Here is a 20,646-nt window from a genome sequence, read left to right as displayed (position 1 = left end):
AGCTACTGGCATTCCAGTTATGAGCTCCTGCATCAATGAGTGTGCTCTGGGGCCATTTTTCCTGAGCTAAGACAAAAATGTGTGAGCTGGAGGCTAAAAATCTGTGAGCTAGCTCACACTAACTCAGCTTAGAGGGAGCAATGGTTGTGATTATAAAATGAACAAGGGGAGAAAGTTGTTGTAAGCCACTTTGTGGCATCAGTATCTGTCTGAATAAAACTTCAGTATTACTATCTTCATAGTGCACACGAGACTGCAGGAGAATAGCTTGTCTATTTACAGTAGAGACATCATCTGGGCCTGGGATTTCTTGGGACACCAACACTGAGGTTTCTATCCAAAAATGTCTGGAACAATGCAAAACAAACACAGAGACTGTGCTCTCTCTCCCTCTTTCTCACACACTCACATACAAAAATGTCTGGAACAGTGCAAAACAAGCACAGAGACTGTGCTCTCTCACACTCTTTCTCATACACACATACAAAAATGTCTGGAACAATGCAAAACAAGCACAGAGACTGTGCTCTCGCTCACTCTTTCTCACACACAACACACACAAAAATGTCTGGAACAATGCAAAACAAGCACAGAGACTGTGCTCTCACTCACTCTTTCTCACACACACACATACAAAAATGTCTGGAACAATGCAAAACAAGCACAGAGACTGTGCTCTCATTCACTCTTTCTCACACACACACAAAAATGTCTGGAACAATGCAAAACAAGCACAGAGACTGTGCTCTCGCACTCTTTCTCACACACACACACACACAAAAATGTCTGGAACAATGCAAAACAAGCACAGAGACTGTGCTCTCGCACTCTTTCTCACACACACACATACAAAAATGTCTGGAACAATGCAAAACAAGCACAGAGACTGTGCTCTAGCTCACTCTTTCTCACACACACACACACACACACAAATGTCTGGAACAATGCAAAACAAGCACAGAGACTGTGCTCTCGCTCACTCTTTCTCACACACACACACACACACAAAAATGTCTGGAACAATGCAAAACAAGCACAGAGACTGTGCTCTCGCTCACTTTTTCTCACACACACACATACAAAAATGTCTGGAACAATGCAAAACAAGCACAGAGACGGTGCTCTCTCTCACTCTTTCCCTCTTTCTCCCATGCACACACATGCAGACTTACTGGCTCTGGTTCCTATACAACATTGAGGCTTTGTTTAGTAGGCTAGCCTAAACAAACTGTTCGGCCTGCGAAACTTCAAGCCATCCTGCCTTTTTAACCCTTCCTTGCAGATTCCATAAGGCACGGGATTCATTATTATTACTTTTTGTCTCTATCCCCATGCACTAGCTCATAGCATATGTAGTTCTAAAAAGTTTTAACGCTTACGACATCCCCAACTTCCGATGTCGTGGACGTGCCTGCAAGACCAATCTGCCGTCGAATACTGCGTTTCGAGGATTCGGTTTCCCGCAGTCGGCCCTTTCTGCAGAGATGTGGGTTGCAGCTGTAGCAGATGAGCTTGGCTTGCCACATGATAAGGTAAATAAGGGAATCAGGGCTCTTTTTCTAGCAGGAGCTTCTCTGCATATTAGGCCACGCCCCCCCGATGTAGCCAATCCTCCTGGAGCTTACAGTAGGCCCTGTATTAAGAGCCCTCTAAGCTCTTGGAGGATTGGCTACATCAGGGGGGCGTGGCCTAATATGCGGAGGAGCTCCTGCTAGAAAAAGAGACCTGAAGTGAATGATACGTCATACTGAAGGATGGTGGGAGGGACTGTAAATCAGTGGTAGAGCTTCCTCTTTGCATGCAGAAAGTCCCAGGTTCAATCCCTGGCAGTAGGTGAAGGGAAAGACCTCTGCCTGCCTGAAGAAGAAGAAGAAGAAGAAGAAGAAGAAGAAGAAGAAGAAGAAGAAGAAGAAGAAGAAGAAGAAGAAGAAGAAGAAGAAGAAGAAGAAGAAGAAGAAGAAGATGATGATGATATTGGATTTATATCCCGCTCTCCACTCCGAAGAGTCTCAGAGCGGCTCACAATCTCCTTTACCTTCCTCCCCCACAACAGACACCCTGTGAGGTGGGTGGGGCTGGAGAGGACTCTCACAGCAGCTGCCCTTTCAAGGACAACCTCTGTCAGAGCTATGGCTGACCCAAGGCCATTCCAGCAGGTGCAAGTGGAGGAGTGGGGAATCAAACCCGGTTCTCCCAGATAAGAGTCCACATACTTAACCACTGCACCAAACTGGCGAGCGGCTGCCAGTCTGAGCAGGCAATACTTTTTTTCTGGACAACAGTAAAGTTTATTTATCCTTTTCACAAAAAAATTACAATGTGTCAACGATTTAGCATACATCAAATCTGACATATGAAAATCACAGCAAACAAGGACAAAACAAATATTAAATACAGATCAAAAATAGATCAGCTTTTTGTAGAATGAACTGTTAGGTACAATGTCATATTCTGTTAAATACTTTACCAGAGGAAACCAGACAGCTACCACTTGATGTTCATATTGCTCAATCGAAAAATCAAAAGAATCGCATGCCATTTTATTCGGAACAAACAATTCCCGCAGACTGTGAAACCATTGATCTAATAAAGGTGGAGAAGAGTCTACCCAGTTTGCAGCTATTGTCATTCTAGCTGCTGCAAAGCAGGCAATGCTGACCTTGGTGGACCAGGGGTCTGGTTCGGTATAAGGCAGACTCATGTGTTCATGACTCCACTGTGAATGAGGGTGAAACTACATGTTCAGCAGATGCTTCAGGGGCTTTTTTGGAGCAGGAATGCACAGGAACGCCGTTCCAGCTGGCTTGGCATCAGGGGTGTGGCCTAATATGCAAATGAGTTCCTGCTGGGCTTTTTCTCCAGCCCACAGATACAGGGGAGAATAAGAGGCAGAAGCTGTGCCCACCAATTTTCTCATGCAAATGTCCTTCTGACCCAGAGGCCATTTTCCTAGCCAGGGGCTTCTTTGTAATTCTGGCACCTGGCTGAAGCATGAAGGAGGAAAGCGTTTGCAGGGATGAATCATGGACAGGGGAAGCTCAAACATCCTCTTCCTTACACCAGTTTTGTCCTGGAAATGTCCTATTCCTGTTTTTCATATTAACACAGGAAACATGTATTGGGTTTAATGGAAAAAATTGCCTTGGAAATACAGAAGCTTTATGCCAGGGGTGTCAAACATGCAGTTTGGGGGCCGAATCAGGCCCCTGGAAGGCTCTTATCAGGCCCCTGAGCAATGGGCTGTCATCTGCTTCCTGCTCCCTCTCTCTTGCTTCCTTTGGCATAACAGCTTGCTTTGCAAGGCTTGCTCAATCACACAGGAGCTACAGGGCAAAACCTCTGTTTCCTCCATTGACTGAGTCTCCTCCCTTGTGGAGGAAGGGGGGAGGAATAGCTTGCTTTGCCAGGCTCTCTCAATTGCACAGCAGAGCTACTGAGTCAAACCTCTTACTTCTATTGGCTGAGGCTCCTCCCCCCCATCTCCTGGGGAAGGAAGGAAAGAGCCAGAACTTTCTTTGCCCAGTTTCCTGGATCCCATGGGAGAAATACAATCCCATGGAAGAAATACAAAGAAAGCATCTTTAAGACCAATGAGCACTAACATTTTAAGCATGTTTTAAGTTTTTAAAAAATATATATTTGTGTTTGTGTTATTTATAAAATTTATATCTCTGCTTCCTAATCTTATATACACGCATGGCCCAACCCGACATGGCCCAGCCCAACAAGGTCTCATTTATGTCAGATCCGGCCCACATAACCAATGAGTTTGACACCCCTGCTTTACGCAGAACCCCAATGCTCTCTGTTTCAGTTAAGGGGAAAATGCTGTTCAAACAAATTACAAAGATGGTCTGACTCCAGTGGTAACAAGAGAAAGAATTTTTTACTGACAAAGAAAAGAGAGAGACAAAAGAAGATTTACTCTCACCTGAGTGAGAGAATTCTCTTAACCCTTTCCATCCCAGATCCTTTCCCATGCAGAATTACAATCCCTAACAACATGAGGTTGGGAATAAGAAGCTGAGTGAAGTTTTGCTGGAAGCATGCCAACTCAAACAGTCACAGCCCCTAGGGTATGATACAAATATCACACAAGCTGGAAAATAAACATCAAGACTAATTTCCGTGGTCACAAAATTAAGTCCATTTCCTGTTCCTTATTTTAATATGAGTTTACACTTACCGTTTTTATTAATTGTAATCTTCTGTCTTTTTTTTAGTTCATATTCTCTCCCAGGTGGTAAAACCAAGAGATAAAGTCAGATCTCACCATCCCCAGCCACATGGGGTATACAATACATAATAGTTTCCCTTGATCTTAAACTACATTTTTTTTTCTAATGGTGGGGAAATGGATGTAATCAGTAAGCTAGGACAATGTAACTCCTGGATAAATGTCTCCCAAAATCAGGCCTCAGATTCAGTGGGAGCTCACAGGAGCACAGCTCCTGAACCTTTCTGAGAGTTCCGCCTCCTCCTTCTGAGAGTTCCACCTCCTTGTCCATTGAATAGTAGGCGCAGCTGCATAACAATTCCTGGATGAGCTCCACCACCTATTTTTCTACAGCATGACCCCCTGCCCAAAATAGTTCAGAAGTACTTGGCACAAATGATGATATCTTGCTTGTCTCCTTGTGAAGGTCCGTGAGATGAACATGTTCAAAACAATTACCCTCACTCCCTTCAAAGAAGAGGTTGATCCCAGGAATTTGGTTGTGTGTTGGAAAGAATGCTTGAAGAGGTCTGATTACTACAACAGGAGGAAAGCAACAGAAGAATTTAATGAACAAAACTACTGGAAGAAGAAAGGGATCGCCATCATCCCCATGTTGTTCTCCGTTGGGTTCAATGACACATGTTACCACCAGGTAAGCTTTTGAATCTCTGGAGATTTACTATTTTGAAAAGCAAAGCAGAAAAATGATAGGCCACCGTATTGACTTACACTGTGTTGTTGTGTTCTCAGACCAGTCCAATCTCTTACTGCTCTGTACTTAATTAGGAATTATTTCTTGACAAGAAATTACTTTGGGGGAAACGAGGCATTCTGGACCATTCTGCTGAGGCATAGAATAAGATCTGTGATGGTATGCCCTCAACCAGGACGTAAGGCTTTTAGGTTCCTGGTCCCAGTTTTTAGGTTAAGTTTCCTTCCTCTCTTTGTTTTTCCTTTCTCATCTTACAAAAACTCTGTTGCTCCATTGCTATTGTTTGTTTGTTCATTCATTCATTTATAACATTCGTACCTTGCCTTTCTGCCCTTACCAGGGTCACCAAGATGTCTAATGATTTAAAGCATACAAAATAAAATTGCATTATAAAACCATTAAAATCAGCCCTCCCCCCCTCCCCCAAAAATTGGGCTCTGTTTGCCCCTTTCTCTGTTCCACCTAGTGGATAGCACCGATCTGCTGTAATGCTGCCAGCACTCAATAAGACCCAACAGACAGCAACTGACAGAGCCTTCCAGTATATCAAGCAGGTCTTTCTTGGCCGTGCTGTCTAAAGTCCTTTTTAATGAGACTCAGGACCTCGCATCTATAAAATGTGGGGTTTACAGCAAAGTTCATTTCCTGGTGCCGTTATAGTAGTTGTTCTGCCCTTTTTGAATGAGACGTAGTTTTACTCCTGGTATGCTTTTGTACATCAAATTGTTAAGTGCTGGCGTGATGTTTACAATGTCATTATGCATGAAAAAAATCTGTTTCTCTGCAGGCTTCAGCTCTGGTCAACATCTATTTAGATGGGTCAGTACTGGTGCTTTGTGGTGGAGCAGAATTGGGACAAGGACTTTACACCAAGATGTTACAGGTAGGACAAATTCCTGTATATGTTGAAGGCATAGAGTAAAAGCTGTTTTTTCAGTTCAGTTTTGGGCACTCATTGTGATTGGCTCTTAGTTCTTTTTAAATAAATCTGAAAATTCTGTATTTTTGTGTGGCGTGACAAGTTCTCTAACACATTTGTTCCTCTATATGCTGAATGTTTGAATTTGTGTTGTAACTCTAATACAAATAACAATTAGGTGTGTGCATCTGAACAAAAGAACATAGGAGAAGCCATGTTGGATCAGGCCAATAGCCCATCCAGTCAAACACTCTATGTCATACTTTGGCCAAAAACCACAGTGCATCAGGAGGTCCACCGACAAGGCCAGAACTCCAGAGGCCCTCCTACCATTGCCCCCCTCAAGCACCAAGAATACAGAGCATCACTGCCTCAGACACAGTGTTCCATCTATAAGAACATAAGAGAAGCCATGTTGGATCAGGCCAATGGCCCATCCAGTCCAACACTCTGTGTCATACAGTAGCCAAAAACCAGGTGCCATCAGGAAGTCCACCAGCAGGGCCAGAACTCCAGAAGCCCTCCTACTGTTGCCCTCCAAACACCAAGAATACAAGAGCATCACTGCCTCAGACATAAGAACATAAGAGAAGCCATGTTGGATCAGGCTAATGGCCCATCTAGTCCAACACTCTCTGTCACACAGTGGCCAGAAACCAGGTGCCATCAGGAGGTCCACCAACGGGTCCAGAACTCCAAAAGCCCTCCTTCCAGGCACCAAGAAGACAGAGCATCACTGCCCCAGCTAGAGTGTTCCATCTGGATATACCTGAGCTGCCACCACCCTCAAAATAGCCACTTTGGCTCAGCTTGGATATATCTGACCAAAACAACAACAACCTAGAATTCTGGGATTAATGAAAAAATATCTCCTGGGAGTTTGAGAATGCTTTGAGGACCAGGGTGGTGAGAGGGAGAGAACCCTAAACATTAATTTTTAAACAGAGGAGGTCTGACTATCAGCTGATAGGCCACCCCCATGGGTCTTTCAGTTTCTTGAAATGAAAAGAGAAGGGGGAAACTGCAGGATTCTATTTTGCTGTCTGGGTTCACATTGCAGCTGCTGGCCTTCTTGCAGCAGAGACCACCCAGGTCCCAGCATCTGGCAGGGGACAGCTGCTGAGCCTGTCTGCATTCTTTTGAGGCTTGGGCTGGTGCCAGGAGAATACTGAGCATCTTCATGAAGCATCTTCAGGCTTCAGGAGTGTTTGCAAAGTTCTGGTAGGTCTTGGGCTGGCTCTGTTACAAGAAAGACCAGTGGCTGCAATGCAGAGTTTGTCGTCAAGGTGAGTCTTGCAGGTGGTGGCTGGAGATCTCCTGGAATTACAACTGAGCATTGGGTGACAGATCAGTTTGCCTGGAGAAAATGGCCACTCTGGAAGGCGGGATCTGTGACATTGTATCCCAGCCAAGTCCCTCCAATCCCCAAACCCCACGCTTCTCAGACTCCACTCCCAAAATCTCCAGGTATTTCCCAACCCAGAGCTGATAGGGCTCCTAGGTTTAAAATTGAGGGTGTGCAGGAACAAATGCAAAAGCACTTCAAAATTGTCCATTTTAACTTCAGAGAAGTATCCCCCCCCCAACCTGATAAATGCTTTTTCCCCACAGAACCCAGAAACCTGCCAGAAAAGATTTCTTAAAACAAAACTCCCTCACCTAACATTTGGATGTAACAAAAAGCACACACTGCAGAACAACCTGAACTGTAATTAAAACAATAATTTTTGAAGAGCACACCTTTAATAATGATATCTTAACTTTCCTCAACAAAAAGGTCGCTAGCCACGAATTAAAGATACCATCCTCATACATACATCTTTCTGAAAGAAGCACCATTCCAATTCCCAACGCTCTTCTCACAGCGGGATCGATTGGTACAGAAGTCAATGCTAAAGCTGTACAGGTTAGAATGCTTTCTTTTGCTTATTGCAGTTCCTATGTGACATCCTTGAGCATTTGCATTTTTATACTACAATGCAGTCAACACATCTTGGGTAAATCCAGGGTTTTTATGCACAGTGTTTGCTGTAGCTTGGCTTCTTAAATGCATTGGGGTTTTTTTCAAAGTAATAGCCTTTTTCCTGATGGGCCATCCAAGTGTTTAAAAATAGCATAGGAAGAGTTCCATATCAAACACTTTTGGATCTATTAGCTCTAAGCAGGGGAAACTTTATCTGTTGGATTGCTACCTGTCAAACAGATATTAAAGCCACAGGAGCCCTGCCAGGGAAAAGGGCAACGCATTTGATATTTGCCAAAGTTATTCAGAGAACGTTAACAAACGCAAACGTGGTCTTATTGTTGTGATGGATTAATCCTGGTGTCCTCTGCCACTTGGTCCAACAGAGCGCTTGCCAAATACTCCGAAAACGTCTTGAGCCAATCATTAAAAAAAATCCACAAGGCAAATGGGAAGATTGGGTAAGTACCATTTGTATCCTTGTAATGAAACCATCATCCTGTTTAGATCACACGTTTGTGCAGACACTCGGACTCCATTCCAGTTCCTGCTTGTGTGGACCAGGGGTGGCCAACGGTAGCTCTCCAGATGTTTTTTGCCTACAACTCCCATCTTGGGCTGATGGGAGTTGTAGGCAAAAAACATCTGGAGAGCTACCGTTGGCCACCCCTGGTGTAGACTGATTTTCTGACTCAACATGGAAGGCAGAGTTCTGAACCAACCAAATACAAGGGCTGTCCTATTGAGGAGGGTGTGGAATTGTTTTCTGTGGCCCCAGAAGGTAGGACCAGAACCAATGGGTTGAAATTAAACCAGAAGAGTTTCCGGCTCAACATTAGGAAGAACTTCCTGACCGTTAGAGCGGCTCCTCAGTGGAACAGGCTTCCTCGGGAGGTGGTGGCTCTCCTTCCTTGGGGCTAAAGGGCCATCTGACAGCAATGCGGATCCTGTGAATTTAGGGGGAGGTATTTGTGAATTTCCTGCATTGTGGAGGGGGTTGAACCTGGAGGTACCTTCCAACTCTATGATTCTGTGATTCTAAGTACCTCCTCTGTGTAACGTAGCTCCACCTACTCTGGAAATGTTGAGGCCATTGAAAAAATTGAAATCTGGCATGGGGTGGGGAGTAATTACTTTCTTATTCCTGAACTTATTTCACTGCTTTATCAGCATATAATGCATCAGTTGTAACTTAGCATACCACGATTGTACTCTTCTGTTCATTTATGAAATTTAAACAACTTTCTTCTGTGCAAGGGAAAATTATGAATATATAGAGAGGGAGACCTGCAGACTGCTGTCCCTTATTCTGTTTTAGTGCAGTGTCTTGCATTTTTCCCCATCGGAGAGGTAGAAAAAAAAACCCTAGGTGGGTAGCCGTGTTGGTCCGAGGCAGCAGAACAAAATTAGAGTCCAGCAGCACCTTTAAGACCAACAATGTTGTATTCTGGGTAAAAGCTTTCAGGTGCACACACACCTCTTCAGATCTGCATGGTAGTAGTGATAGTCGAACGTGCCGTCGAGCTGTGGATGACTTCTGGCGACTCCATAGGCTTTTCAAAGGCAACAGACATTCATAGGTGGTTTGCCGTTGCCTGCCTCTGCATAGTAACCCTGGAGATCCTTGGAGGTCTCTGATCCAAGTACTAATCAGGGCTGACCCTGCTTAGCTTCTGAGATCTAGCGAGACCAGGCTAGCCTGGGCCTTCCAGATTGGTGTGTATAGTGGTAGTATTTCCCACAGTTTTCATTGCACTGACCTGGAAGACTAGTAAGCTCCAGCACAGACTGGAGCCCTAAGACTCCATATATTTCCTAAGGAGAATGAAAAAGTCTGCCCTGAGTTGTGTAATAATAATCAAAAAATAATAAACTTGCCTGTATTGTGGAGAGGAGCAAGTTTCAGTTTTAAGGTTCCCCAGTTTTTATTTGTGTACACATTTGTTTGTGTCTATCAGAAATGGCACTTAATGGTCTAACTCTTCCAGATTAAAAAGGCCTTTGAGGAAAGCATCAGCCTCTCAGCTACCGGTTTCTTCAAGTAAGGAATTCCTCATCATTTCCTAAATGGCTGCACCTTTGTGAATCTTGGATACTGTTCAGATTGTGGAGATAGGCACTTTCATGCACACTAAATTGTTCACTTTCAATCCACTTTTTTTTTTTTTAATTTCAATTTTATTGTTAAAAAAAAGTTACAAACAAGAACTTAAATAACGCTTATACAAAAGTTATATCAAAGTTTGGTTTTACAAAAAAGAAGCATAGATCAATCAATTACAGAACAATAAAGTTCAACAATTCAGGAGGCAATATTTCTTCTACAGAGGCAATTGAGTTCACATATTCAAGATATGGAAACCATTTTTCAATAAAGTTATTCTTATAGTTCGGTGTTTCCATGATTAAAAGCTGTGTGGACAATTTATCTTGCACAATAAGCTCCCTGACTTTCGCAAACCATTCATCCATAGTAGGAAGATTAGGTTTTTTCCACTTCTGAGCTACTAAAATTTTACCTGCCAGTATCAAGTAAGCAATAAGCTCTTTGCGTTGAGGAGTGGAAAAACTATCTGGCCAGAGATTTAAAAGTACTAGCACTTTGCAACTGGATTTTACTGTGTGAAATGTCAACATCCACTTGCAAACTGTCACTCTAGTGGGTTGAAACGGCATTATTTAGCACATGTGAAAACTGAAGTGACACATTGGAAATTCCATGACATTCATTTTCTCTCAAAATCAGGCTCATGTAAACCCAGTTCAAATTGGGAACACAAAGGGTAGGTTTTCCCAACTTGAAATGGCTTCAGGAAGCCATTATTTCCCCTGCTGGAGCAACCAGGCCCCTGCCAGTATTGGTGGCCTTATAGGGGACAAATAATGGCTTCCCAGGAACATTTCTGGTCTGAAGGACAGCATGGGGTAAAGGGTTTTAGAAAAGCCTTCCTTCATCTGTACCATCAAATCACAGCCAATTTATGGTGACCTCAGCAAGGGGTTTCTGAGGCAAGTGAAAACCAGAGGTAAATTGCCATTGTCTTCTTCTGCAGAGTCTGCCTTGGCCATCCTCCATCCATGAGCCAACCCTATTTAGCTTCTGAGATCTGATTAGATAGGGCTATACCATGTTGACTTCCCTCCCTCCATATTCCTATTCCACACTTGGCCCCTTATGTCTGTGGAGCACTTATAGTCCAACCTCTCAACCCTGCATTTGTTAACCAAGTGGATTTATTTTGGGGGCTGAGGGCCTAGATTGTTCTCCTAACCAGACTATTATATGTCTTATCAGGAGAAATGATGGCAGAGGTTCTATTAGGACAGCCTTATCATCATTGTAGAATTAGCAAATAGGAGAGCATGTGGGGCTCAAACCAGCTGGACCAGATGTTTTAGAGCAGAGGTCCCCAACCCCCGGGCCATGGATCAGTATTGGTCCATGACTTGTTAGCAACCAGGCTGTGAGTTGTATAATTATGTCATTATATATTACAATATAATAATAATATTAATAATAATAATAATAATAATAATAATAATAATATTATTTTGATTTATATTCCACCCTCCACTTTGAATCTCTGCGTCTCAGAGCAGTTCAAATCTCCTTTATCTTCCTCCCCCACAACTGACACCCTGTGAGGTGGGTGGGGCTGAGAGAGCTCTCACAGCAGCTGCCCTTTCAAAGACGACTCTGTGAGAGCTGTGGCTGACCCAAGGCCATTCCAACAGCTGCAAGTGGAGGAGTGGGGAATCAAACCCGGTTCTCCCAGATAAGAGTCCAAACACTTAACCACCGCACCAAACTAATAGAAATAAAGTGCACAATTGTATCATCCCCAAACCATCCTGTCCCCCCCTCCCGCCCCTCAGTCCATGGAAAAATTGTCTTGCACAAAACTGGTCCCTGCTGCCAAAAAGGTTGGGGTCCACTGTTTTAGAGAATATATTAGATTGTGGGGTAGAGGGAACAAGAGTTAGAAATTTAGGATTTAGTGAAAGTCAAGGTTATCTGGAATTTCACATGATTTTTAAAGTCCACATGAGGATTTTCTCTTTTTTTAGTGAAAGTGAACTCGTACTATTTAAACAGCTTGATTTCTTTCTCTTATCAGAGGATACTATGCCCATATGGACTGGGAGACTGGAGAAGGCCATGCTTTACCCTACTTTGTTTTTGGCGCTGCTTGCTCTGAAGTTGAGATTGACTGCCTGACAGGGGATCACAAGGTGTGCTTTTTAGGATTAGCAACTCCAGGGTGGGAAATTTCTAGACATTTGGGTGTGAAGCTTGAGTAGGGAAGAGTTTGGGGAGACAAGGGAACTCACAGGGAGTGTGGCGCCATAGAGTCCACCCTCCAAAGCAGCCATTTCCTCCAGGGGAACTATGTAGTCTGGAGATCTGTTGTCATTCTAGGAGAACAGCAGGCTCCGTTTGGAGATTGGCAGCTCTAGTAATGTCCCCTCTTTGTTAGTTAAGGCCTGGTTTAGTGGCTTCCTTCATCCTATTTAGATATGAACTATTTCTTCAGCATCAGTCAGAGGTCAGCTGAACTTTTAAATGGGAAAAGGCAAAAAATGACCATGACAAATGGGTAATCTCTGTGACCCAACTTCTCTCTTTTCTATTTCCCAGCTATGCTGGAAGCAGTGGAGAACATGCCCATAGTCTGGAATTTTCACAGGTTACAACGGATAAAAGGAAGTACTTCTTCACCCAAAGGGTGATTAACATGTGGAATTCACTGCCACAGGAGGTGGTGGCGGCTACAGGCATAGACAGCTTCCAGAGGGGGTTAGATAAAAATATGGAGCAGAGGTCCATCAGTGGCTATTAGCCACAGTGTATATATATATGTGTGTGTGTGTGTGTGTGTGTATAATTTTTTTTGCCACTGTGTGACACAGAGTGTTGGACTGGATGGGCCATTGGCCTGATCCAACATGGCTTCTTTTATGTTCTTATGTTCATCATCTTTGGCTTTTCCATCACCACACACTGTTTTTAAAAGATCTTGACGGTGTTCTATGCAGAGCAGGAATAATTAGTATCTGTTAACCTGGAGAGTCAAATCAAGGCATACCTGTGCTTAAGATGTTCAAGACTTTAGAACATTCTGTATGCCGTGTACTTTAGCACAGTATATCTGAATGGTGCATATCACCATAGCCATGATTCTGGCCTGGGTGGACCACTGTTGGCTACAATACAGTTCAACCTCTCTTATGGAAAATTTTGTCTAGTTCCAGAACCAGACTAGTGTTAGAGATATTTTGTTTGGAAAATCAATTTTTATATCCCAAACAGTTCAATGGGTCGTTGGATCAAAATGAGATTGAGCGCTCTTTCAGTATAAACAAAGCATAAGTTTATCTCTACAGAGATGGGGAACTGGGAAGAAAATAAGAAACACTACCGTATCAGTTGCATCTTATCACTAAGAAAGACACATTGCTAATGGAGACTCTTCTCCTTATCCTTGACCTCTCTCTACCTAGACAAAGGAAGTCACCTGATTAACTGACCAATAGCATAAACAAGCAAACAGTCCTTTTGTGAGCTTTGTCTTCATTGGCAGACAGCCAAGTTCCTCTTCCTAGTCAGGCAGACAATAGAGAACAGGTAAACATTTTAACTATAATGACTGGAACTTAGAACATTGCAAAGACACGCAGGACAGGTACAGAATTCCAACAACTAGTACTGGGATATTTAGTTAATACAGCAGTGTTTTGTCCAGTCATAGAAGTGTGATCCTGCGAGCAGCAAATAAAACTTACAAGAAGTATGCTGCAAAAGGCAAACTTACATTTATTCAAGTAGATCCAGTTCACATTCAGGTTTCAGTTGAAAAGAGAGAGACCTAATCCAAAGAATACTTTCCTATCATAAATGGCCAGCTAATCCGGCATCATATGTGAAGGCATTGGATCTACGGGAGAGACCTGCATAGACGTGTTTCTCCATGGAAGGCCATGTGCAGAAGGGAGAGGACAAAGCGTGAGGGCGGTCAGAGGGCGGTTCACATGTTAAGACAAAGGGAGGCATTCTATTCTGTGATATCTATACAAACAGAGTGATGTAGTGGGCCCCCACCCCCAATGTCCTGCCATGCTGAGTCGCTCACTCCAACAGCTATCTTGGACATGGTAGACCTTGGAGCTTCCAAAAACAGATCAGAATCCATGAAGACATTGCGGGTATAGTTCATATGGGTTTCAATTATGGTTGTCTTCAAATTTTTCTAAACTCATTATTTAAAAATCACTGTTCTTCTTACTCCTCTGTCAGAATCTCCGGACAGACATTGTTATGGATGCCTGTTACAGCATCAATCCGGGAATCGATATAGGACAGGTTTGTGCAAGGCATTTCCCTTTATTGTACTGACGGCAATATAATGGAATATCATGGACTGATTTTTGGTTTAATTCTCCCATCTTGGGGACTCAAAGAAGTCTTGTCATATGGGCTTTCTGATCAAACAAGGTGTACAAAAAGTGCCTTTTGTTCTTAGACCAATAATCAATTAACCTGAAATGAGGGTCCAGAAGTGAGGGGGTGCGAAGCCTCCTCCAGCGCACTCTTCAAAGAAGGATCAGACACTGTCCGTGTCAAAGCCAGTAGGGCCGAGCCTTGGCACAATGCGCTCCTTGTGATCGTGCGGGGGGTGGGCGGAGCTCAAGGGAAGGGAAGGGATGGGGTAGGCAGTGGGGGCAGGGGGAGACAGGCAAACTAGGCGTTTGTCATGGGCACCGGGGGGGAGCCCAATTTGGCACCCCCCTCCCGGCACCCTAGACAACCACTTAGTTTGCCTAGTGGATGAGCCGGCCCTGCTTTTGCGTCCCCAAACTATGCCATTCTCAGGCTCCACCTCCAAAATCTCAAGGTATTTCCCAACTCAGAGATGACAACCTTAGCTGCAGATCTCCCAGAATCACAACTAATTTCCAGACTATAGAGGTCAGTTCCACTGGAGCAAATGGCTGCTTTGGAAGGTGGCCTCTGGGGTATGATACCCCGACAAGGTCCCTTCTCTCCCCAAACTCCGTCTGCCCCAGGCTCTACTCCCAAATTTTCAGGAATTTCCAAATCTGGAGCTGGTCTATCTATCTAATAACAATAATACACCTATCTAATAATGTGTGTTCCCAGTAATAGAAGAATATAGTTAGCTAGAGAGACGATTTAGCGCAGGGATGGCCAAACTATGTCTCAGGAGCCACATGTGGCTCTTTCACACACATTGTGTGGCTCTCAAAGCTCCAACCACCTCATCGGCTGGCTTGGAGAAGGCGCAGGTCTCTTTAAATCACTTTGCCAAGCCAAGCCAGCTGGCCGCATGGAGAATGCATTTAAGGTTAAAGTTGCTTTCTTTCCACTTCTCGTTTCCCCCATCGGTTTGGCTGCCTCCCTCCCTCCTTCCTGTCTTGCAGCTCTCAAGCATCTGATGTTCATGTCTTGCAGCTCTCAAGCATCTGATGTTTATTCTGTGTGGCTCTTACGTAAAGCAAGTTTGGCCACCCTTGTTTAGCACTTTCCAGTGGGAATAAATTATGGATCCAAAAGCCACGTTCTCTGACAAATTTAATATTTCAAATATACATACAGAAAGCATGTATATTTATTCCCTCAGATTGAAGGTGGCTTTATGCAGGGACTCGGACTTTATACCAAAGAAGAAATAAAATTCTCTCCAGAAGGACAACAGCACACGTTGGGCCCGGACACATATAAAATCCCTGCTGTTTGCGACGTCCCAGAACAATTTAGAATCTACTTGCTGCCAAACACAAGAAACCCATTCGCAATCTACTCCTCCAAGGTAAGCAAATGAGAAATGCAAATAAAATTCCCATGTTGTCTTCTTCTATTACACTGAATCCACTGAATGCACAGTTACAGCATTCATTTGACTTTTAATTTATCCTATGAGTTCAGGAACTCTGCATCAAGGGCAAGGGATGAGAAAAAGTGGTAGCATTACCATCACGGCACTGTCATCCCTGGAGGTAATACAGAAGTAACAGCAGGTAGTTCTAGGAAATGCAGGAAATTGCAGTTCCTAGAGAAAGGGCCGGCCCTAGACTGTCTGACATCCTAGGCAAAGCTAACTTCTGGCACTGATAATGTCACCAATTCACATGCGGGGCACCCAATTCAGTACCCCCAGAAGGCTGGCACCCTAGGCAATCACCTAGTTTGCCTAGTAGCAGGGCTGGCCCTGCCAAGAGCCTCCCACAATCATTTCCAGATTTTCCCAGGAAGTGATGTCATTATGCCCCCCCACCATGTCCATACCCCCCCCCCCCCGGCCCTCCCATCGATTGCCAGGAGCAGCCTGGCAGCCCTATCCTCATCTCTGTACACTTGGCATCTGTACATTTCAAATTGCAATGAGCCAGGGATGGAATTCTAGCAGGAGCTCCTTTGCATATCAGGCCACACACCCCTGATGCAGCCAATCCTCCAAGAGCTTACAAAAAAGAGCCCTGTAAGCTCTTGGAGGATCGGCTACATCAGGGGCGTGTGGCCTAATATGCAAAGGAGCTCCAGCTTGAATTCCACCCCTGCAATGGGCTAATTTTTGGTCTTTCGTTTACATCTTGCAGCTAGCTGCTTTCCAAAGAAAAGTACCCTGTTCAAAATATTCAAGGTTCAAGGTTAGACTTTGCCGGTTCTTCAGCTGGATGCAATCTGAACTGCTACATGATGTTCCACAGTACTATTCAGCTGCCACCAACATTTGCTTTTTATTTCTAATCCAGCTTCCTCAGCAATCTGTTTTACTGCCTTTTTGTTTTATTTGCAGGGTATGGGAGAAGCTGGGCTGTTCTTGGGGTCATCCGTGTTTTTCGCTATCAAGGATGCCGTGGCTGCTGCCCGGAAGGAAAGAGGACTGAATGAAATTTTTACGCTGGACAGTCCATTGAACATAGCAAGGATTCGCATGGCCTGTGCTGATCATTTCACAGAGATGGTAAGGACTTCCTAAGTATTCTTTGCCTTGTCCTTTTTATAAAGGTAAAGGTAGTCCCCTGTGCAAGCACCAGTTGTTTCCAACTCTGGGGTGACGTCACATCACGATGTTTTCACATCTTTAAATGAGGTGGTTTGCCATTGCCTTCCCCAGTCACCTACACTTTACCCCCAGCAAGCTGGGTACTCATTTTACCGACCCCGGAAGGATGGAAGGCTGAGTCAACCTTGAGCCGGATACCTGAACCAGCTTCTGCCAGGATCGAACTCAGGTCATGAGCAGAGAGCTTGAACTGCAGTATTGCAGCTTTACCACTCTGTGCCGCAGGGCAGAGTGATATACTATACTGAACCTGAAATTCATAGCCCCTTGGCCCTGCTGTTTATTATTTTCATAAAAGAGCTTCATAAAAGGTAGGCCTGCTGAGAATCGGATCATTGCATCCAAAGAAGTGAGCTCTAGTCCAGGAACATTTATGTTGTCATACATTTTATCGGGCTTTACTGGTTTAATTTTCTCTGGGATTTCTTATACCCAGCCGTCTATGACCTGACCTGGATGACCTAGGCTACGTCAGTCTTGTCAGATCATGGAATCTAAGCAGGGCTGGACTTGGTCAGTATTCAGATGGGAAACCATCAAGCCATACCAGGATCATGATGAAGAGGACGTTAATGGCAAATCACCTCTGTTAATCTCTTGCCTTGAAAACCCTACGGCAGGGATGTCAAAAATAGGACCCATGGGTCAAAATTAGCCTGTCCAGGGCTCTTATCTGGCCCACAAGCATCCCCAAATCTTCAGGAGTTTCTCAATCTGGATTTGGAAAACCATCACACCCCAATCCCGCACCAGTGTCCAGCGGGAACCTGGAAACTGTACAAAGATGAACTTTAATCAATAAGAAACTGGAAATGTAGCTTCTGGTCAGAGAACTAAGGAGGAGTTATACTTGTTTCTGGTTTGTTCCACAGTTGCTTCCAATAAAGCCTGGGTCAGCGACGCCTGGCCTCTGTTTTCCTTTAATGACCTATCAAAACACTCCAAGTGCTGGGTTCTTCTAATATACTTCTCTTGGAAAGAGAAAGAATAACTGGGCATCACAGAAACTGGGTTTTGGCTTGAAAAGCACAGTAACAGTATGAATTATAGTATCAGTCATACTAAATTCCTCCCCCCCTTTTCCAAATAACATTTGGGGTGCCAACCTGAAGATCTCCTGGAATTACAACTTGCCTCCAGCCCATGGAAGTCAGTTCCACCGGAGAAAACGGCTGGGTTGGAGGGTGGAGTTCATGGCATTATACCCAGCTGGGGTTGCCAGCCTCCATGTGGAGCCTAGGGATCTCCCACTTTTACCCACTTGTGGAATCTAGCAGGAGCTCCTTTGCATATTAGGCCACACACCCCTGATATAACCAATCCTCCAAGAGCTTACAAGGCTCTTTGTACAGGGGCTACTGTAAGCTCTTGGAGAATTGGCTACATCAGGGGTGTGTGGCCTAATATGCAAAGGAGCTCCTGCTAGAATTATACCCGTTACAACTGAACTTCAACTGGCAGAGATCGGCCCCCCTGGAGAAAATGGCTGCTTTGATGGACTCCATGTAGGGTTGCCAAGTCCAATTCAAGAAATATCTGGTGACTTTCGGGGTGGAGCCAGGAGACTTTGGGGGTGGAGCCAGGAGACATTGGGGTGGAGCCAGGAACAAGGGTGTGAAAAGCATAATTGAACTCCAAGGGAGTTCTGGCCATCACATTTAAAGGGGCAGCACACCTTTTTAAATGTCTTCCTTCCATAGGAAATAATGAAGGATAGGGGCACCTTCTTTTGGGGCTCATAGAATTGGACCCCCTGGTCCAATCGTTTTGAAACTTGGAGGGTACTTTGGGGAGAGGCACTAAATACTATACTGAAAATGTGGTGCCTCTACCTCAAAAAACAGCTCCCTCAGAGCCCCCGAAATCTCCAGATCAATTCCCCATTATACCCTATGAGAATCGATCTCCACCTAGGGAATAATGAAGTGCTCAGCAGACGTTTCCCTCCCCCCCCATCCCGTTTCTGGCGACTCTGAAGCAAGGGATTGGCCTCCAAGTAACACAGACACCTCATCCCAAGAGGAAGCCTTTCAATCGGAAACTGGAGCCTCTGGAGGGGGAAAGTCACATGGTCCTCTGGGGGCGGGGCTTCCCCCCGCTGGCCAGCTGACTGGGGGCAGGAAGGAGCCTGGGAAAGCGGAAGAACTCCTGATGGGACCTGGGGATTGGCAAGCCTAACTCCATGTCATTGTCCCACGCTGAGGCCTCTCCCCTCCCCTCCCCAAACCGCACCCTTTCCCAGATCCACCCCCAAAACCTCCAGGTATTTTCCAACCCAGACCTAGCAACCCTATACCCAGCTGAAGTTTCTTTCCTCCCCAAATCTCACCTTACCCAGGATCCACATCCAAATCTCCAGGAATTTCCCAACCCCAGAAAATAGACCCTCCCTGTGATGTTAGCCTCCATTCCCTGATTCTCTGCCTACTGAGTTAAATCAGTCGGTTGCTCAGCCTTACACAGACATACCAGATAGTAGGCCAAAGCTGAGATGTGTTCTGTTCTCCTAAAGTCAAGCTAGATGAGACCAGGGGAGCTTTGGGGTTAGCTCTCTTGTATTTTTTAAATTTTAAAAGCAAGATGTGGAAATCACGGGATTTTGGATTTTCAACATTTCATGACACAAATTCACACTTTAAAACATCTCTCTCTCTCTCTCTCTCTCTCTCTCTCTCTCTCTCTCATTTTTCCCCTGCTTTAGATTCCCAAAGATGAACCTGGGACCTATAAACCATGGGCTGTTGACGCAAACTAAAATATTCCGTTTCCCCTTCATGATTGTCTTAGTAAGTTCTTGGTCTATGACGACAAGCCTAATCGCAGAAACAACAACATCTGTTTGCATGCCAAATATTGGTCACTTAAGAGCTGCTGGACTGATGTAAACAAGAGGTTTTAGAGTTTGAAATGCTGGGATAAATTCTGTTCTACTGTATCAATGTCAACAGGATTGCCAGCTCCAGGCTGGGAAATACCTGGAGATTTGGGGGGTGGGGCCTGAGGAGGGTGGGGTTTGGGGAGGGACTTAAATGGGATATAAAACCAAAGAGTTCACCTTCCAAGTGGCCATTTTCTCCAGGTGAATTAATCTCTGTCGCCTGGAGATCAGTTGAGAATCCCAGCCACCAACTGGAAGTTACAACACAACGAGAGCAGTCACAAATGAAGACTATATATATATATATATATATACCCTATATACTCGAGTATAAGCCTAGTTTTTCTGCCCAAATTTTGGGCAGAAAAAACCCCTCCTCGGCTTATACTCGAGTCACTATTCCGCCCGCATCCCCGGAATTCCAAGGACAGCTAAAGCTGCCCCCTGCTCTCCTCTCCTCAGTGAAGGGGGAGGGGTCGTGCTGGGACTGGTGTTTTCAGTCTGACCAGAAATGACTTCTGCCTTGGTATTGTTGATTTGTGTTCTGCACCACCATTCTCCTCATCTTTCATTGCAAGCAGCATTGTGGCCTTACCTGCCACAGGAATAGTAACTGCTGCGTATCCCACCCTCGGCTTATACTCGAGTCAATAAGTTTTCCCAGATTTTTGGGGTAAAATTAGAAGCCTCGGCTTATATTCGGGTCGACTTATACTCGAGTATATACGGTATGTATATATATATATATATATATATATATATATATATATATATATATATATATATGCCACTCAGGCCCGTAGCCAGGATTTTAAAAGTTGGGGGGCATGTAAAAAAGTCAGGGGGCACTTATTGGCTCCCCTCCCCTG

General features: G+C 44.5%; 1 protein-coding gene across 1 annotated transcript in view; it reads left to right on the top strand.

Annotated features, from left to right (window-relative positions):
* Window positions 1-19,654, top strand: part of LOC132585235 (aldehyde oxidase 3-like) — a 78,593-nt gene extending 58,939 nt beyond the window's left edge. Inside the window, exons 25-35 of the mRNA XM_060257041.1 lie at window positions 1,341-1,532; window positions 4,644-4,871; window positions 5,719-5,814; window positions 7,628-7,756; window positions 8,200-8,274; window positions 9,802-9,854; window positions 11,932-12,046; window positions 14,109-14,174; window positions 15,454-15,642; window positions 16,630-16,797; window positions 19,601-19,654. Coding sequence (XP_060113024.1) covers window positions 1,341-1,532; window positions 4,644-4,871; window positions 5,719-5,814; window positions 7,628-7,756; window positions 8,200-8,274; window positions 9,802-9,854; window positions 11,932-12,046; window positions 14,109-14,174; window positions 15,454-15,642; window positions 16,630-16,797; window positions 19,601-19,654 — 1,365 coding nt within the window. The remainder of the gene's footprint in view (window positions 1-1,340; window positions 1,533-4,643; window positions 4,872-5,718; window positions 5,815-7,627; window positions 7,757-8,199; window positions 8,275-9,801; window positions 9,855-11,931; window positions 12,047-14,108; window positions 14,175-15,453; window positions 15,643-16,629; window positions 16,798-19,600) is intronic.
* Window positions 19,655-20,646: the final 992 nt, after the last annotated feature.

Source organism: Heteronotia binoei, chromosome 16 (genome assembly GCF_032191835.1).
Source record: "Heteronotia binoei isolate CCM8104 ecotype False Entrance Well chromosome 16, APGP_CSIRO_Hbin_v1, whole genome shotgun sequence".
Lineage (NCBI taxonomy): Eukaryota > Metazoa > Chordata > Lepidosauria > Squamata > Gekkonidae > Heteronotia > Heteronotia binoei.
Note: the sequence above shows the minus strand (reverse complement) of the source record. Positions and strands in the feature narration are given on the sequence as shown.